This window comes from Myxine glutinosa, chromosome 11, assembly GCF_964187855.1.
Source record: "Myxine glutinosa chromosome 11, kmMyxGlut1.1, whole genome shotgun sequence".
Lineage (NCBI taxonomy): Eukaryota > Metazoa > Chordata > Myxini > Myxiniformes > Myxinidae > Myxine > Myxine glutinosa.
The window spans coordinates 3,243,021-3,262,803 of NC_136271.1; the positions used below are offsets into that span (position 1 = coordinate 3,243,021).

A 19,783-nucleotide genomic window follows, 5' to 3' on the forward strand; every position below is an offset into this window, starting at 1 on the left:
AAAACATGGAGTTTGATCAATACAATAATGGAATATCACAGGAAACCGATAAAACATGGAGTTTGATCAATGAAATAATGGAATATTACAGGAAACCGATAAAACATGGAGTTTGATCAATAAAATAATGGAATATCACAGGACACCGATAAAACATGGAGTTTGATCAATAAAATAATGGAATATCACAGGAAACCGATAAAACATGGAGTTTGATCAATACAATAATGGAATATCACAGGAAACCGATAAAACATGGAGTTTGATCAATGAAATAATGGAATATCACAGGACACTGATAAAACATGGAGTTTGATCAATGTAATAATGGAATATCACAGGACACCGATAAAACATGGAGTTTGATCAATGTAATAATGGAATATTACAGGAAACCGATAAAACATGGAGTTTGATCAATAAAATAATGGAATATCACAGGAAACCGATAAAACATGGAGTTTGATCAATGTAATAATGGAATATTACAGGAAACCGATAAAACATGGAGTTTGATCAATACAATAATGGAATATCACAGGAAACCGATAAAACATGGAGTTTGATCAATGAAATAATGGAATATTACAGGAAACCGATAAAACATGGAGTTTGATCAATAAAATAATGGAATATCACAGGAAACCGATAAAACATGGAGTTTGATCAATGAAATAATGGAATATTACAGGAAACCGATAAAACATGGAGTTTGATCAATGAAATAATGGAATATTACAGGAAACCGATAAAACATGGAGTTTGATCAATAAAATAATGGAATATCACAGGAAACCGATAAAACATGGAGTTTGATCAATGAAATAATGGAATATCACAGGACACCGATAAAACATGGAGTTTGATCAATAAAATAATGGAATATCACTGGAAACCGATAAAACATGGAGTTTGATCAATTAAATAATGGAATATCACAGGAAACCGATAAAACATGGTTTGATCAATGAAATAATGGAATATCACAGGACACCGATAAAACATGCAGTTTGATCAATAAAATAATGGAATATCACAGGACACCGATAAAACATGGAGTTTGATCAATAAAATAATGGAATATCACAGGAAACCGATAAAACATGGAGTTTGATCAATGAAATAATGGAATATCACAGGAAACCGATAAAACATGGTTTGATCAATGAAATAATGGAATATCACAGGACACCGATAAAACATGGAGTTTGATCAATAAAATAATGGGATATCACAGGAAACCGATAAAACATGGAGTTTGATCAATACAATAATGGAATATCACAGGAAACCGATAAAACATGCAGTTTGATCAATGAAATAATGGAATATCACAGGAAACCGATAAAACATGGTGTTTGATCAATGAAATAATGGAATATTACAGGAAACCGATAAAACATGGAGTTTGATCAATAAAATAATGGAATATCACAGGAAACCGATAAAACATGGAGTTTGATCAATGAAATAATGGAATATCACAGGACACCGATAAAACATGGAGTTTGATCAATAAAATAATGGAATATTACAGGAAACCGATAAAACATGGAGTTTGATCAATACAATAATGGAATATCACAGGAAACCGATAAAACATGGAGTTTGATCAATGAAATAATGGAATATTACAGGAAACCGATAAAACATGGAGTTTGATCAATAAAATAATGGAATATCACAGGACACCGATAAAACATGGAGTTTGATCAATAAAATAATGGAATATCACAGGAAACCGATAAGACATGGAGTTTGATCAATGAAATAATGGAATATTACAGGAAACCGATAAAACATGGAGTTTGATCAATACAATAATGGAATATCACAGGAAACCGATAAAACATGGAGTTTGATCAATTAAATAATGGAATATTACAGGAAACCGATAAAACATGGAGTTTGATCAATAAAATAATGGAATATCACAGGACACCGATAAAACATGGAGTTTGATCAATAAAATAATGGAATATCACAGGAAACCGATAAAACATGGAGTTTGATCAATACAATAATGGAATATCACAGGAAACCGATAAAACATGGAGTTTGATCAATGAAATAATGGAATATCACAGGACACCGATAAAACATGGAGTTTGATCAATAAAATAATGGAATATCACAGGAAACCGATAAAACATGGAGTTTGATCAATGAAATAATGGAATATCACAGGAAACCGATAAAACATGGAGTTTGATCAATGAAATAATGGAATATTACAGGAAACCGATAAAACATGGTTTGATCAATAAAATAATGGAATATCACAGGAAACCGATAAAACATGGAGTTTGATCAATGAAATAATGGAATATTACAGGAAACGGATAAAACATGGAGTTTGATCAATGAAATAATGGAATATTACAGGAAACCGATAAAACATGGAGTTTGATCAATAAAATAATGGAATATTACAGGAAACCGATAAAACATGGAGTTTGATCAATACAACAATGGAATATCACAGGAAACCGATAAAACATGGAGTTTGATCAATACAATAATGGAATATCACAGGAAACCGATAAAACATGGAGTTTGATCAATGAAATAATGGAATATCACAGGACACTGATAAAACATGGAGTTTGATCAATAAAATAATGGAATATTACAGGAAACCGATAAAACATGGAGTTTGATCAATAAAATAATGGAATATCACAGGAAACCGATAAAACATGGAGTTTGATCAATGAAATAATGGAATATCACAGGACACCGATAAAACATGGAGTTTGATCAATAAAATAATGGAATATCACTGGAAACCGATAAAACATGGAGTTTGATCAATTAAATAATGGAATATCACAGGAAACCGATAAAACATGGTTTGATCAATGAAATAATGGAATATCACAGGACACCGATAAAACATGCAGTTTGATCAATAAAATAATGGAATATCACAGGACACCGATAAAACATGGAGTTTGATCAATAAAATAATGGAATATCACAGGAAACCGATAAAACATGGAGTTTGATCAATGAAATAATGGAATATCACAGGAAACCGATAAAACATGGTTTGATCAATGAAATAATGGAATATCACAGGACACCGATAAAACATGGAGTTTGATCAATAAAATAATGGGATATCACAGGAAACCGATAAAACATGGAGTTTGATCAATACAATAATGGAATATCACAGGAAACCGATAAAACATGCAGTTTGATCAATGAAATAATGGAATATCACAGGAAACCGATAAAACATGGTGTTTGATCAATGAAATAATGGAATATTACAGGAAACCGATAAAACATGGAGTTTGATCAATAAAATAATGGAATATCACAGGAAACCGATAAAACATGGAGTTTGATCAATGAAATAATGGAATATCACAGGACACCGATAAAACATGGAGTTTGATCAATAAAATAATGGAATATTACAGGAAACCGATAAAACATGGAGTTTGATCAATACAATAATGGAATATCACAGGAAACCGATAAAACATGGAGTTTGATCAATGAAATAATGGAATATTACAGGAAACCGATAAAACATGGAGTTTGATCAATAAAATAATGGAATATCACAGGACACCGATAAAACATGGAGTTTGATCAATAAAATAATGGAATATCACAGGAAACCGATAAGACATGGAGTTTGATCAATGAAATAATGGAATATTACAGGAAACCGATAAAACATGGAGTTTGATCAATACAATAATGGAATATCACAGGAAACCGATAAAACATGGAGTTTGATCAATTAAATAATGGAATATTACAGGAAACCGATAAAACATGGAGTTTGATCAATAAAATAATGGAATATCACAGGACACCGATAAAACATGGAGTTTGATCAATAAAATAATGGAATATCACAGGAAACCGATAAAACATGGAGTTTGATCAATACAATAATGGAATATCACAGGAAACCGATAAAACATGGAGTTTGATCAATGAAATAATGGAATATCACAGGACACCGATAAAACATGGAGTTTGATCAATAAAATAATGGAATATCACAGGAAACCGATAAAACATGGAGTTTGATCAATGAAATAATGGAATATCACAGGAAACCGATAAAACATGGAGTTTGATCAATGAAATAATGGAATATTACAGGAAACCGATAAAACATGGTTTGATCAATAAAATAATGGAATATCACAGGAAACCGATAAAACATGGAGTTTGATCAATGAAATAATGGAATATTACAGGAAACGGATAAAACATGGAGTTTGATCAATGAAATAATGGAATATTACAGGAAACCGATAAAACATGGAGTTTGATCAATAAAATAATGGAATATTACAGGAAACCGATAAAACATGGAGTTTGATCAATACAACAATGGAATATCACAGGAAACCGATAAAACATGGAGTTTGATCAATACAATAATGGAATATCACAGGAAACCGATAAAACATGGAGTTTGATCAATGAAATAATGGAATATCACAGGACACTGATAAAACATGGAGTTTGATCAATAAAATAATGGAATATCACAGGACACCGATAAAACATGGAGTTTGATCAATAAAATAATGGAATATCACAGGAAACCGATAAAACATGGAGTTTGATCAATGTAATAATGGAATATTACAGGAAACCGATAAAACATGGAGTTTGATCAATACAATAATGGAATATCACAGGAAACCGATAAAACATGGAGTTTGATCAATGAAATAATGGAATATTACAGGAAACCGATAAAACATGGAGTTTGATCAATAAAATAATGGAATATCACAGGAAACCGATAAAACATGGAGTTTGATCAATGAAATAATGGAATATTACAGGAAACCGATAAAACATGGAGTTTGATCAATGAAATAATGGAATATTACAGGAAACCGATAAAACATGGAGTTTGATCAATAAAATAATGGAATATCACAGGAAACCGATAAAACATGGAGTTTGATCAATGAAATAATGGAATATCACAGGACACCGATAAAACATGGAGTTTGATCAATAAAATAATGGAATATCACAGGACACTGATAAAACATGGAGTTTGATCAATAAAATAATGGAATATCACAGGAAACCGATAAAACATGGAGTTTGATCAATGAAATAATGGAATATTACAGGAAACCGATAAAACATGGAGTTTGATCAATACAATAATGGAATATCACAGGAAACCGATAAAACATGGAGTTTCATCAATGAAATAATGGAATATTACAGGAAACCGATAAAACATGGAGTTTGATCAATAAAATAATGGAATATCACAGGAAACCGATAAAACATGGAGTTTGGTCAATGAAATAATGGAATATTACAGGAAACCGATAAAACATGGAGTTTGATCAATGAAATAATGGAATATTACAGGAAACCGATAAAACATGGAGTTTGATCAATAAAATAATGGAATATTACAGGAAACCGATAAAACATGGAGTTTGATCAATGAAATAATGGAATATCACAGGAAACCGATAAAACATGGAGTTTGATCCATGAAATAATGGAATATTACAGGAAACCGATAAAACATGGAGTTTGATCAATACAACAATGGAATATCACAGGAAACCGATAAAACATGGAGTTTGATCAATGAAATAATGGAATATTACAGGAAACCGATAAAACATGGAGTTTGATCAATAAAATAATGGAATATCACAGGAAACCGATAAAACATGGAGTTTGATCAATGAAATAATGGAATATTACAGGAAACTGATAAAACATGGAGTTTGATCAATACAATAATGGAATATCACAGGAAACCGATAAAACATGGAGTTTGATCAATGAAATAATGGAATATTACAGGAAACCGATAAAACATGAAGTTTATTAATACAATAATGGAATATCACAGGAAACCGATAAAACATGGAGTTTGATCAATGAAATAATGGAATATCACTGGAAACCGTTAAAACATGGAGTTTGATCAATGAAATAATGGAATATCACAGGACACCGATAAAACATGGAGTTTGATCAATAAAATAATGGAATATCACAGGAAACCGTTAAAACATGGAGTTTGATCAATAAAATAATGGAATATCACAAGAAACCGATAAAACATGGGGTTTGATCAATGAAATAATGGAATATTACAGGAAACCGATAAAACATGAAGTTTGATCAATACAATAATGGAATATCACAGGAAACCAATAAAACATGGAGTGATCAATAAAATAATGGAATATCACAGGAAACCGATAAAACATGGAGTTTGATCAATAAAATAATGGAGTATCACAGGAAACCGATAAAACGTGGAGTTTGATCAATACAATAATGGAATATCACAGGAAACCGATAAAACATGGAGTTTGATCAATACAATAATGGAATATCACAGGAAACCGATAAAACATGGAGTTTGATCAATGAAATAATGGAATATCACAGGACACTGATAAAACATGGAGTTTGATCAATAAAATAATGGAATATCACAGGAAACCAATAAAACATGGAGTGATCAATAAAATAATGGAATATCACAGGAAACCGATAAAACATGGAGTTTGATCAATAAAATAATGGAGTATCACAGGAAACCGATAAAACATGGAGTTTGATCAATACAATAATGTAATATCACAGGACATCGATAAAACATGGAGTTTGATCAATAAAATAATGGAATATCACAGGAAACCGATAAAACATGGAGTTTGATCAATACAGTAATGGAATATCACAGGAAACCGATAAAACATGGAGTTTGATCAATAAGATAATGGAATATCACAGGAAACCAATAAAACATGGAGTTTGATCGATACAATAATGGAATATTATAGGAAACCGATAAAACATGGGGTTTGATCAATAAAATAATGGAATATCACAGGAAACCGATAAAACATGGAGTTTGATCAATAAAATAATGGAATATCTCAGGAAACCGATAAAACATGGAGTTTGATCAATAAGATAATGGAATATCACAGGAAACCGATAAAACATGGAGTTTGATCAATAAGATAATGGAAAATTATCGGAAACCGATAAAACATGGAGTTTGATCAATAAGGTAATGGAATATTATAGGAAACCGATAAAACATGGAGTTTGATCAATAAAATAATGGAATATCACAGGAAACCGATAAAACATGGAGTTTGATCAATAAAATAATGGAGTATCACAGGAAACCGATAAAACATGGAGCTTGATCAATAAAATAATGGAATATCACAGGAAACTGATAAAACATGGAGTTTGATCAAAGAAATAATGGAATATTACAGGAAACCGATAAAACATGGAGTTTGATCAATAAGATAATGGAATATTACAGGAAACCGATAAAACATGGAGTTTGATCATTAAGATAATGGAATATTACAGGAAACCGATAAAACATGGAGTTTGATCAATAAGATAATGGAATATCACAGGAAACCGATAAAACATGGAGTTTGATCAACGAAATAATGGCATATTACAGGAAACCGATAAAACATGGAGTTTGATCAATAAGATAATGGAATATTACAGGAAACCGATAAAACATGGAGTTTGATCAATAAGATAATGGAATATCACAGGAAACCGATAAAACATGGAGTTTGATCAATAAGATAATGGAATATTACAGGAAACTGATAAAACATGGAGTTTGATCAATGAAATAATGGAATATTACAGGAAACCGATAAAACATGGAGTTTGATCAATAAGATAATGGAATATTACAGGAAACCGATAAAACATGGAGTTTGATAAATAAGATAATGGAATATTACAGGAAACCGATAAAACATGGAATAAAACATGGAGTTTGATCAATAAGATAATGGAATATCACAGGAAACCGATAAAACATGGAGTTTGATCAATAAGATAATGGAATATTACAGGAAACTGATAAAACATGGAGTTTGATCAATGAAATAATGGAATATTACAGGAAACCGGTAAAACATGGAGTTTGATCAATAAGATAATGGAATATTACAGGAAACCGATAAAACATGGAGTTTGATAAATAAGATAATGGAATATTACAGGAAACCGATAAAACATGGAATAAAACATGGAGTTTGATCAATAAGATAATGGAATATTACAGGAAACCCATAAAGCATGGAGTTTGATCAATAAGATAATGGAATATTACAGGAAACCGATAAAACATGGAGTTTGATCAATAAAATAATGGAATATCACAGGAAACCGATAAAACATGGAGTTTGATCTCTGGAGCCAAATAACTCAGGGTTCATGCATTAGTCATGGCTTATTTTATATTCATATTAAATGAGGGAATTCCTTGAGTGGGAATGCAAATATATTCCAAAGGTAACCGTTCACCGCATTTGTCCAGGTGTACGAAACAGAGAGAAACGATAGTTACGTTTGGGAAGAGAAATAAAAACATTATATTGATAAAGAAATAAATAAATTACCTTAATTATTCAAATGTTACATGAACTGCTCGACAAAAAAAACGGGATATCCCCGAACACAGCAGGTGGAAGTGAACAACACCATATATGGTCAAGCGATATGACGTCAATGGCCGAGCTGGACTAAGTCAAGTGGGTGTTGTGGAAGAATCGCTTCGCAATAAAAGGAAACAACGTGTAACATTTAATAAACATCCATTATAAATAAACTATGTATTATTATTATATTATAATTAATACATTTATTTAATCGGTGATTGTATGTAATGTTAATTATCAGACTTGTACGTATTAAACCCCCCCCCCCCTCCTCCTCCTCACTCACGACTTGGTTCGGTCCGGAGCGTCAGAGCGTGTGACGTCAATCGTATTCCGGGTCTCCTCTTCCCCCGCTCTGCTCTATAAATGTGCAGCCATGATCGTCGCTTCGTTCGAGTTTCCCTTTCGCTTCCCTTGTGGAAACGTCTCCGGCGACGCGCACCTTGTGCGGGACTTAACGGGCGATGGATCTCGTGTCCGCCATGTTCCACGATTTTACGAGCGACCTCGCGCCCTTCCAGACGTCGTGTCCCGAGGGGGGATTCTTGGAGCCGCGGACCCCGCTGGGAGCGATGACGTCATGCCGAGTGAGTGATTTTGGAGGTGACGTCGGACCCGCGGGTCTTTTCATACTTCGACGTCTAAACGTTACCTGTGTGAGCGATGTGGCCACGATGACGTCCGACGTGCCGGTGTTACCTATAAAAGGTGTTATTACCGAGAGCCAGTGATTGGATGAAACGTTTCGTCACAAACTGAACCGTCATTACACGTCTGCGTTATGGCAGGTAATGGTTGTTCTTTACGGAGGTGATGAAGGTGGCGTACACGTATGGCATGCAAACACCTGGACAGGTGAATTTGATTGTAGTTGTGGAGATGCTGCGCAGACCAAGCACAGATTGCAAACGGTCTATTACAAACCTGGTGTCACCTGGACAGGTGAACTTGTTTGTAGTTGTGGAGATGCTGCGCAGACCAAGCACAGATTGCAAACGGTCTATTATAAACCTGGTGTCACCAAGGAACCTTCCAGAAGAGCGGACCACTTTCTAGTAGCCGATACCTGCAGGAACAGGTAATTTAGGCAGCCAGAGTATGAGCGATGAATGGAATGAACAGGTGGCCGTTGATCCAGGTGTGCTAACCGTTGTTAGAAGCAAGCAGCAGGTGACGTTCCGGGTTTAAACCTGTGATCGGAGCAAAATCGTGAGATGGGATGATCCGGTGGGACGTGGGTGCACCTGAGAGTACGTCACGGCAGGGCCAGGGGTCACGAAGCACGTGCGCAGGTGACAAGGAGGATCTTTAGCTAATTAGTTGGTTTAACGTCTGAAACGTAACCTTGTCCTTACCTCCTCCGACAGCGAGCATAGCGCATAGCATACCTTGATGAACGTCCTGTCCATTGCATCCATTAGACGTTGACGTCTCCATCTTGAAGGTGAGTGCGCTACCTTTGTACCATGCTGTCCCTTGTGTCCCGTTACGTCCCTTTCGCGCGTCACTATGTCACGTGACATTTGTGACTGGAGTCGGGTTAATGAATGAATAAACGAACGACTAACGTACGCGTCCTACAATCCCAGGATGGCATTCCTGGTGAATGAGAAACCGAAGCAAAACTAGAACGGGATTCGGTGGAGCGCATACCTCCGCCAGGTGAACACTTTACGTTTTGTATCCATTGAGAGGCCGGATCTGGATTCGGACCTGAACCAGAATGGATTCGGCTTGTTCTTGTCGATTAACCATCTCATCCACCAGGTTTCGTCCAAATCCGTCCACAACGTTTTGAGATATCGTGATATTAATATATCGTTGTTGGCCCTACCTGTCTCCCAGTGGTGAAAAATCACTTAAAATTATTGGATCCGGATCTTCACCAAAATCGAATCATTTCGTCTTTGTCACACATCTAATCTGTCTGCCAAATTTCGTCCGAAGCCGTCCACAACGTTTTGAGATATTCTGTTCAGTGTTCACAGACAGACAAACAGAAACAAACAAACAGAAACAGACAGACAAACAAACAGACAGACAAACAAACAGAAACAAAACAAACAGACACATAAACAGACAAACAGAAACAAACAGACAATCAAACAGAAACAAACAATCAAACAGAAACAAACAAATAGAAACAGACAGACAAACAAACAAACAGAAACAGACAAACAAACAAACAAACAGAAACAGAAAGACAAACAGAAACAAACAACCAGAAACAGACAAACAGACAGACGGGGTGAAAACATAACCTCTGCCCACGTTCTGTGGCGGAGGTACCAATGAATCAATTGCCTCTGCAGTTACAAATGAAGAAACTCCCTCGTTTGGAATTCCTCGTTTATCTCTTGTGCATCAGATGTCACTGGAGGAACAACAACCCAAATGGCAAGTGTGCAATCGTCCTGTGACGACTATTAAAGAGTGTAAACATTGAATGAAACCGTTAACGAAGAACGTCCGATGACTCAATGAGATCGCGTGTCTGTTGCAGAGTTTCGGGTCGGACGGTCGCATCTCGCAGGGCTTGGAATCCGCACCTACCATCACGGACATCGCTTCGAATGACGAACTCCAATGGATCGTCGAAGCCTGCTCGGTGGCGTCCGCGGAACCACCCGCGGAACCTGGACGAGTCATGACCGTATCTCCTCCAGGGGTCCTGCACGGGATTCGTACACCTCGGCCCGCTGGGGGAAGGAGGCGTCGGAACGACGACCTAAAGGTGAGTCTTACTTGGCAGACTCTGTGACGTAATGGTTAGAGGATGTACTCTAAGTGTGGGACGTCGGTGGTTCAAATCCCGGCCGAGTCAAACCAAGACTTTAACTAGAGAGTTCATAGAGCACGACACCCCGCACAGTGTTCAAGTATATACTCCAATTCTAATAATCGAATGGTTTTAAAGGTCGTTAAAAAGCATTCAGAAGTTTAGAACTCCTGAAGCAGTCTTATAGATCACACATTTAGACTATAATAAGACCACATTCAGCTGCAGTTTAGGAGATTGAGGCTTTCTTTGATTGAACGTTGCGTTGAGCGGCCTCCTCGTACTTTCGTAGCCACACTGGCGGAGTCTTCTTCACCTCAAAACCGCACCCTCTCATATGGCATGGCCTCTCATGCTATACGTCGACATGCAGCATGCTTCTTGGAAGTATGATGAAGGTGATTTGTGTTCTCGTCTTCAACTATATAATTCAATTTAAAAAGACGTTTAAAGCCGTATAAATAATTTAATTCGACGTTGACGCAGTCGCTTTTACACCACCTTATTTAACGCTTTACATTAGTTATTTGTGCCTGGTGTTTGTGTCCTTTGTCAACGTCCTTAATGGATGGCCAGATAAGACTAATTAACAAACGGACATGAACCAATTGGTTAACACCGCTTTCGCATGCGCAGGGTAACAACGGTACTTGCTCGCTGCTCGGCATTTAAAAGGTAGAACACGGACAAACAACCATAAGTTGGCAATAATAGCGCAGACTTTGCTGCGTCAAATAGCCTCCTCCTGCATTGAAGTCCCCCCCACCCCACGTTGTTACCCAAGTAACTTGGTTAGTACAGGAGAAGGCAATTTGCCTCATCGGGCCTCGTACCTCCATCCCTCCCTGCTCTGCCCCGTCTTGTCCAATCTGCTACGTTTATGCCCCTCCCTGATAAATCGCGCCTTCTCGCTTCTCCGTCCCCACCCCCGCGATCCCCTACCCACTCGGGCAATACCATGTGTTAACTCATTGCCATCCTGTGTATCCCAACAGCTCTCCCCGGACGAAGCAGAGAAACGGTGCATGCGCCGGGAGCGCAACAAGCAGGCAGCAGCACGTTGTCGGAACCGGAGGCAGCAGCTCATGGAACACCTTCAAGGCGTATGTTCTGCTCCTTATTTGATTCATGAAACATTACGAACATCACCATCTGCAATCCATTAAATGACTGTGCTCATTCACTGTTTCCTTCATACATGGTTATCCATTCTTGCAATCCTTCATTTGTTATCCTCCATGGGCCCACTCACATTGTCCTCGTCCCTTCCTGCATCGTCAACATCTCGCCACAATGAGCCACGCATGCGCCGAACGTCGTTTGCTCACCAGAGCAATGTACGAGTCAATGGCTTATTTTGTTCTTTGTTCTCTTTGGCCACTCCGGGTGAGACCCTGCTGTGTGCTGGCAGCCTGCAGAAGGCCGTCCGAATGATGTCCGCATCGCCCGGGACGCGCCGGCAGCTGCCAGGTATATGCAAGTATACCGTAGGGCTGCTGCACTCGTTTAATTTTCTTAAATGCTCATTTAAGTCGATACAACCTGGCACTTAATTTTGTGCAGATGGAGTGATCCCATATGATCTGCACAGAGATGCTTGAGTTGAATAAGATGCATCAAACGATATTGCACGTGCAGCGCTTGCACCGGAAGGGCCAAGAGTGTCTTGTGATAACGATGTCGAAGGGAACCCGAACCTACTCGCATGCATGGTTTGCTTGGAATGTACCAACAGGAGGCAGAGCGGTTGGAAGAAGCGGGTGCAGGACTTCGGGTGGAGTTGGACCAAATAAAAGCCGAGAAGGAACGCTTCCAGTTCATCCTCGCCACACATCAAGCCGTTTGCGAAGCCTTTCCAGAGTCGCTGATGCCCGGATCGGAGGAGCCGCCGTCGGAATTTTGTGTCTCGGCCGAAGGACCTCCTGACGACACTCCATGGCACGAAGCAGCAGATGAGATCGAGGCTGCTACGCGCAGCTCTTACTTTATGAGCGCGGACATGTTCGAAGGTTCATTGCTTATGGACGAAGTTCCGCGGAGCAGGAATATTATGGAGGTATCGACTGCAGCAAGGCTCGCATCACCTTCCCTCCTCGCCCTCTGACTTTCTAACATTCAGCAGTTGTGCAAATTTACTTCAATCTCTCGTGCAGGAGAGGAGCACGATGTCCTGGCTAGTCGATTCGACAGGTAATCGTGGTGGCGCATGCTCGTCGAATGTTTGCCCTCCTCTGGCATTGTTGCCTGACCTCACAGCCATTTGATGCGTGATAGTTGGACTCTAGTTCCATCATTTCATGTGTGACTTGCAGTGGTAAGAACGTCTCGTAGGTAGATGAGCCGCCATTTCATCCGAGTCAGACCACAAGTTTGTTGGTGGCATGACGGCTGAACGCAGCAACCGGACCAAAATATCAGAGCCAACCGCCCTCTTGGTGGACCATGAATATCTCTGATTGGATGCTGTGTGTGGCACCGCGTTCTTCATGATTGGATGATGTACGTGGCACCGCGTTCTTCATGATTGGATGATGTATGTGGCACCGCGTTCTTCATGATTGGATGATGTATGTGGCACCGCGTTCTTCATGATTGGATGCTTTGCGTGGCACCGCGTTCTTCATGATTGGATGATGTATGTGGCACCGCGTTCTTCATGATTGGATGCTGTGTGTGGCACCGCGTTCTTCATGATTGGATGCTTTGCGTGGCACCGCGTTCTTCATGATTGGATGATGTATGTGGCACCGCGTTCTTCATGATTGGATGATGTATGTGGCACCGCGTTCTTCATGATTGGATGCTGTGTGTGGCACCGCGTTCTTCATGATTGGATGCTTTGCGTGGCACCGCGTTCTTCATGATTGGATGCTGTGTGTGGCACCGCGTTCTTCATGATTGGATGCTTTCCGTGGCACCGCGTTCTTCATGATTGGATGATGTATGTGGCACCGCGTTCTTCATGATTGGATGCTGTGTGTGGCACCGCGTTCTTCATGATTGGATGATGTATGTGGCACCGCGTTCTTCATGATTGGATGATGTATGTGGCACCGCGTTCTTCATGATTGGATGCTGTGTGTGGCACCGCGTTCTTCATGATTGGATGCTTTGCGTGGCACCGCGTTCTTCATGATTGGATGATGTATGTGGCACCGCGTTCTTCATGATTGGATGATGTACGTGGCACCGCATTCTTCATGATTGGATGATGTACGTGGCACCGCATTCTTCATGATTGGATGATGTATGTGGCACCGCATTCTTCATGATTGGATGCTTTGCGTGGCACCGCGTTCTTCATGATTGGATGCTGTGTGGCACCGCGTTCTTCATGATTGGATGATGTACGTGGCACCGCATTCTTCATGATTGGATGATGTATGTGGCACCGCGTTCTTCATGATTGGATGATGTACGTGGCACCGCATTCTTCATGATTGGATGATGTATGTGGCACCGCATTCTTCATGATTGGATGCTTTGTGTGGCACCGCGTTCTTCATGATTGGATGATGTGCATGGCACCGCGTTCTTCATGATTGGATGCTTTGCGTGGCACCGCGTTCTTCATGATTGGATGCTTTGCGTGGCACCGCGTTCTTCATGATTGGATGCTGTGTGTGGCACCGCGTTCTTCATTTTTCAAAACAGGTGTACGCTTGACCTCCGTAGCTTTGTTTTCTGTAGCACTCGGAGGATGATTGTGGTTTGGTTGTTTGGGATGGGATTTTATTTTTGTCAATCTTATGACAATTTTTATGTCCTTTTAGTTTCTAGATAAGAGTATAAATCATTCATTATTGGTGCTGATCGCAGAAGCCTGATTGATACTAGAAAAATATTCTTCAGACTACGTCGTTGCTGTTGCTACTCTTGTGATAACGAAGCTTCCTTTCACGCCTTACACGTTAGAACGTGCAAAATGAAGATTTCCTTCTTCATCGATTAATCTATTGTTACTTGGCTCTCCATGACGTTAGTATGTCGGTTGGGTTCCACATGACGTTAGTATGTCGGTTGGCCTGCACACGTGCTTCGATCTGCTGATGGTGACGATGTGTACGCTTTGCCTTCTACCGTTTGCCTTTGACCCTCGTACTTTTGTGCCGATATTATGATGCCGTGCAATGTTTGTGAATTGGCCTTCCTATATTTCCAAAGTAAAAGTGTAAACTGTGCAATTTGTTTTTTTTTATACGTATTTGAAAAAATGTAGGGAAGAAACTGCCATTTGCTTCATGCAAAGTGAACTCTACCACAGTAGTGATATTTATTTATTTCAAAGTTTAAGTGTGGGCTTTCAGGATAACCGAGACTCCAAGGTACAGTCGTGGCCAAAAATATTGGCACCCTTGCACTTTTTTCAAATAATGCACCATTTCTTCCAGAAAATTGTTGAAATTAAAAACTCTTTTGGTTTCCACATTTGTATTTCTTTGGTTTGCAGTGGAACAAAACAAAAAAAGGTGAAGAAATTACTAAATCTTAGCTTATTCCACACAGAAATCCTAAAATGGGCCGGACATTATTATTGGCACCTTTCAGAAGTTGTTAGGAATAATTACATTTCAAGCAGGTGATTCTACTTTACTTTGGAATTGAACTCACCTGTTGTGAGTTGCAGGTGCCTGCAATATAAAAATCACTCATTCAACCAGTTTGAACAGAGAAAAGAAGTCATTCTGCTGTTTTGTGTCACTGTGTGTACAACAATGAGCATGAAGAAAAGAAAGAAATCCAGAGAATTGTCTGAGGAGGTCAGACACAAGATTGTAGCCAAGCATGGACAATCTCAAGGCTACAAGTTAATCTCCAGGGACCTTGATGCTCCTGTGTCCACCATACGCAATGTTATCACTTAGTTTAATTTTGTCAGTGATTTATTTTTATTTTCTGATTTAAAAGGATATATTAAGTTCTGAATAAAAAACAAAGGTTTTGTAATATTAACAGTGAAATAATGAATTGTGGAGACCAAATACTTTTGTCAATTTCAACTTATTTTCAGAGAAAATTGTGAGTTATTTGAAAAAAGTGCAAGGGTGCCAATATTTTTGGCCACAACTGTATGTGCACTCACCTCTCTCTGCAATGTCTAATCTGGGGTTAAATCCCAATCCAGCTACAAACTGCCATACTGGTGTTTCACAGGCAGGGTGACGCATAGATGAATGCGCGGCCCCTCGGATGGACGTTAAACCGTGCCTTTTTTTTGACCCAGGTCTGCTGAGACCTGGTGTTCGACTGGTGGCATAATTTTGGAATTAGTCTGGGCTGCCGGAGATAACTCACCTACGTTCCATGAAAGACTGGGATGTTTAACATGCCAATTCCCCCATCGTTAGCTTGATACATCATGGCACATGTGAAACGCCAGGATGACAGTTTATAGCTGGGTCAACATTTGAACCTGGCCTAGACAGCTTAAAGGTGATTCTCGCCTATCCTCCCAGCCCAGAATTCCATGCTTGATATTGTTGCGGATCCCGGGTCTGTCAACGTACTAAGGGGGGGGGAGGGGTTATGACCCCGTTTCCCCTCAGACTTGAGTCCACTGGGCCGTCGGCGGCAATGAAGCTCGTGCCCGGTGGGTTGCAAAGCAACTTCAATCGCCGGTCTCCCAGCCACGTGCCGAAGGGTTGCTGGTCACTAAACCCAAATACCTTCGAGACATGCAGCCAGAAAGACCGGGTATTGAACCCTCGCGTTCCCGCACCTTATGGTGTGCTGAGCGTATCACCCGGTGTGGGTCGCGGCATTACATTGCATGATTTATGGGCCTGATTCAAGTCAAATTCGGTTCGGGCTATGCTAGGCCAATGGAGAAAAGGATGATAGAAACAGGTTTGAAAATAACAAAATGTACAGGCTTTTATTTACAAGTATTACATGCTCCTCCCCAAACCCCGGTCACGGTGTACCTCTGAGCCCCGAAAGGAGTCACGGCAGAAAGATGTGTTATTCTGTGTGTCAATGACCAATGGTGAAACCACACCAATTGTTACCAAAAAACAAGTATTGTATTAATGTCACACAAGAATAACAGCACAATAACAATATTAATCAATTGTACAACCAATATTATATCATTCCTATGATGGTACCATCAGTTTCTTACAATATAACTCACTGTGCTCCAAGTGAGCAAAAATAACATTCCCAAAGTCTGTCCCGGCACCAAGCCAAAGTCGATCCACGCTCCGGTGATCAGAAGAAAAATGTCGTATCGAGACCAGAATCCAGTTCGGCTGACAGTCACGCTGCCAAAGACGCACAAAGGTGCCCTCAAAAGGCGACTGGGAAATCACACCTTCGGGTATGAACGTTCAACTGCTCCCAAATGGAGAACCACAAATTCTCAATCGAAATCCACGTTACACACGCAAACCAGGCTAACGGCTGGGTGCGGTGAAATGGCTGGAGCGAGGTGAAAAGGCTGGGGCGATGCAAAATGGCGGGAGCGAGGCAAAATCGCTGACGGGCCCATACTGGAGGCGTACCTGCACTCCAACAACGATTCTCTTCGGAATCAACAGCAAAACCTGTCACGCAGGTTTATCTGTCACAACGATCACAACTCTGTCGCAGGAATCCCTTTCCCAGGAAACCCAAACTTCGCTCATGACCCCCGTTCGCCAGTGTCTCCTCGAGACCTCAAAGCAGCTCGGCTTTTCTTCCCGACCTCACTTGCTCCGCTTTTTTCTTGCTCTTCTTCTTCTTCCAGTTCCTCCCAATCCGGTTTCCGGTTTCTTTTAAAACACTAATTTTTTACCTTTTGAAAACATTTATCTCCATTTCACTTCAACGATAACAATAATAGCACATGGAACCAAAAATGCTTACAGTGGATGAAAACCACAACGACGGAAGTGACGAATCCATAACACTCCCCACCCTCAAGAAAGAAAGTTGGAACATAGTGAAAACTTTGCATGCAAAAACCCTTTTTAACAAACAAGTAAAACTCACCCCCAAATGATCAATTCGCGTGAGCAACAATAATTAATATTCCCCAGAAGAAAGCAACGAAACTTCCAAACAACCTACAGGAATTTCCAAAGTTAGTTCACTCTGGATAAAGCATCAGCAACGACATTGTCCCTGCCCTTTACATGCTCAATTTCCAAGTTGAACTCCTGCAAAGCCAAACTCCATCTCATCAACCTCTGGTTTTTATTTTTCATTTTTTGAATGAAGGTTAAGGGGTTGTGATCAGTGAAGACTTTTATAGGAAAGGCAGTAGTTCCCAGATACACCTCATAATGCTGAAGCGCAAGCAGGAGAGCAAGGGTCTCTTTTTCCACAGTGGCATAATTTGCCTGATGTTTGTTAAACTTTTTGGAATAATAGCACACTGATCCACTCCATCCTCATCTTCCTGTAATAGAACTGCCCCAGCCCCCACATCACTTGCATCAATGGCCAACTTGAAAGGTGCTTGAAAATCCAGGGCTGCTAGGACAGGAGAGCTCATTAATATCGCTTTGACGTGGGCAAAGGCAGCCTGGCATTTGTCATTCCAAACAAACTTGGTCTCTTTCCTCAGTTGTCCTTGTTGTTCCCTCGTCAAATGACCTAATTTTTCATCTAAATTGCTCAACACTTCTGTGTTCGTCAATCTGGGACAAACCTGGTCATCAATGTTATCAAACTTCACACCGGCCTCAACCTCTGGATTCTCTTGCACCCCGACTACAGGCACGACAGGTGAGACAGGAACCATTTTTTCCACAGGCTTCCTCTCATGATATTTCTTCAGTCGGTTGACATGACACAGCTGCTGCTTTTTCCGTCGGTCGGGAGTTGTCACCACGTAATCTGTTTCATTAACCCTCCTTTCGATTGCATAGGGACCAAAATACCTAGCCTGTAGTGGCTGACCTGGAACAGGAAGCAACACGAACACTCGGTCCTCAGGACTGAAATTTCTTATCTGAGATTTCTTGTCATGTCTCACTTTCATTTTATCCTGTGTCACTTTCAAGTATCTTCTCGCAACTTCACAAGCCTTTGCCAATCTGTGCCTAACCGTTGACACATACTCCACCACTGTTGACTGTGACTCCTACTGTAGCCACTGTTCTTTCACCAATTTCAACGGTCCTCGCACTGCGTGTCCAAACACAAGTTCAAAAGGACTGAATCCCAATGACTCCTGAACAGATTCCCTCGTAGCAAACAACAATAAGGGTATTCCTTCATCCCAATCCTTGTCACATTCAAAACAATACGTTCTGATCATATTCTTCAATGTCTGATGAAACCTTTCCAAGGCCCCTTGGCTCTCAGGATGGTAAGTACTTGATCTTACTTGCTCCACTCCCAACAGGTGTACCACTTGCTGAAAAAGCGTTGACATGAAATTGGAACCCTGATCAGACTGGATGACCTTAGGTTGGCCAACCAAAGTGAAAAATTTAATCAAGGCCTTCGCAATAACTGCCGCAGTAATTTTTCTAAGAGGCACTGCCTCTGGGAACCTTGTGGAAGTGCACATGATGGTCAGCAAATACTGATGTCCAGCCTT

General features: G+C 39.8%; 1 protein-coding gene across 1 annotated transcript; it reads left to right on the forward strand.

The window, feature by feature from the left end:
* The first annotated feature begins 8,822 nt into the window (after positions 1-8,822).
* Positions 8,823-16,235, forward strand: LOC137418172 (protein c-Fos). The gene is made up of 5 exons (XM_068104185.2): positions 8,823-9,061; positions 10,978-11,208; positions 12,249-12,356; positions 12,585-12,723; positions 12,989-16,235. Exons 1-5 carry the CDS (start codon positions 8,939-8,941, stop codon positions 13,177-13,179), a joined length of 792 nt encoding a protein of 263 aa, XP_067960286.2. The 5' UTR covers positions 8,823-8,938; the 3' UTR covers positions 13,180-16,235.
* Positions 16,236-19,783: the final 3,548 nt, after the last annotated feature.

What these genes read in the sequence shown, in the direction of transcription:
- LOC137418172 (XM_068104185.2), top strand. Translation starts at nt 8,939, where the DNA reads ATGGATCTCGTGTCCGCCATGTTCCACGATTTTACGAGCGACCTCGCG. An exon ending in GTCGGAACGACGACCTAAAG is followed by an intron (nt 11,209 to 12,248) that starts GTGAGTCTTACT and finishes GTATCCCAACAG; the next exon opens with CTCTCCCCGGACGAAGCAGA. An exon ending in TCATGGAACACCTTCAAGGC is followed by an intron (nt 12,357 to 12,584) that starts GTATGTTCTGCT and finishes TTTGCTCACCAG; the next exon opens with AGCAATGTACGAGTCAATGG.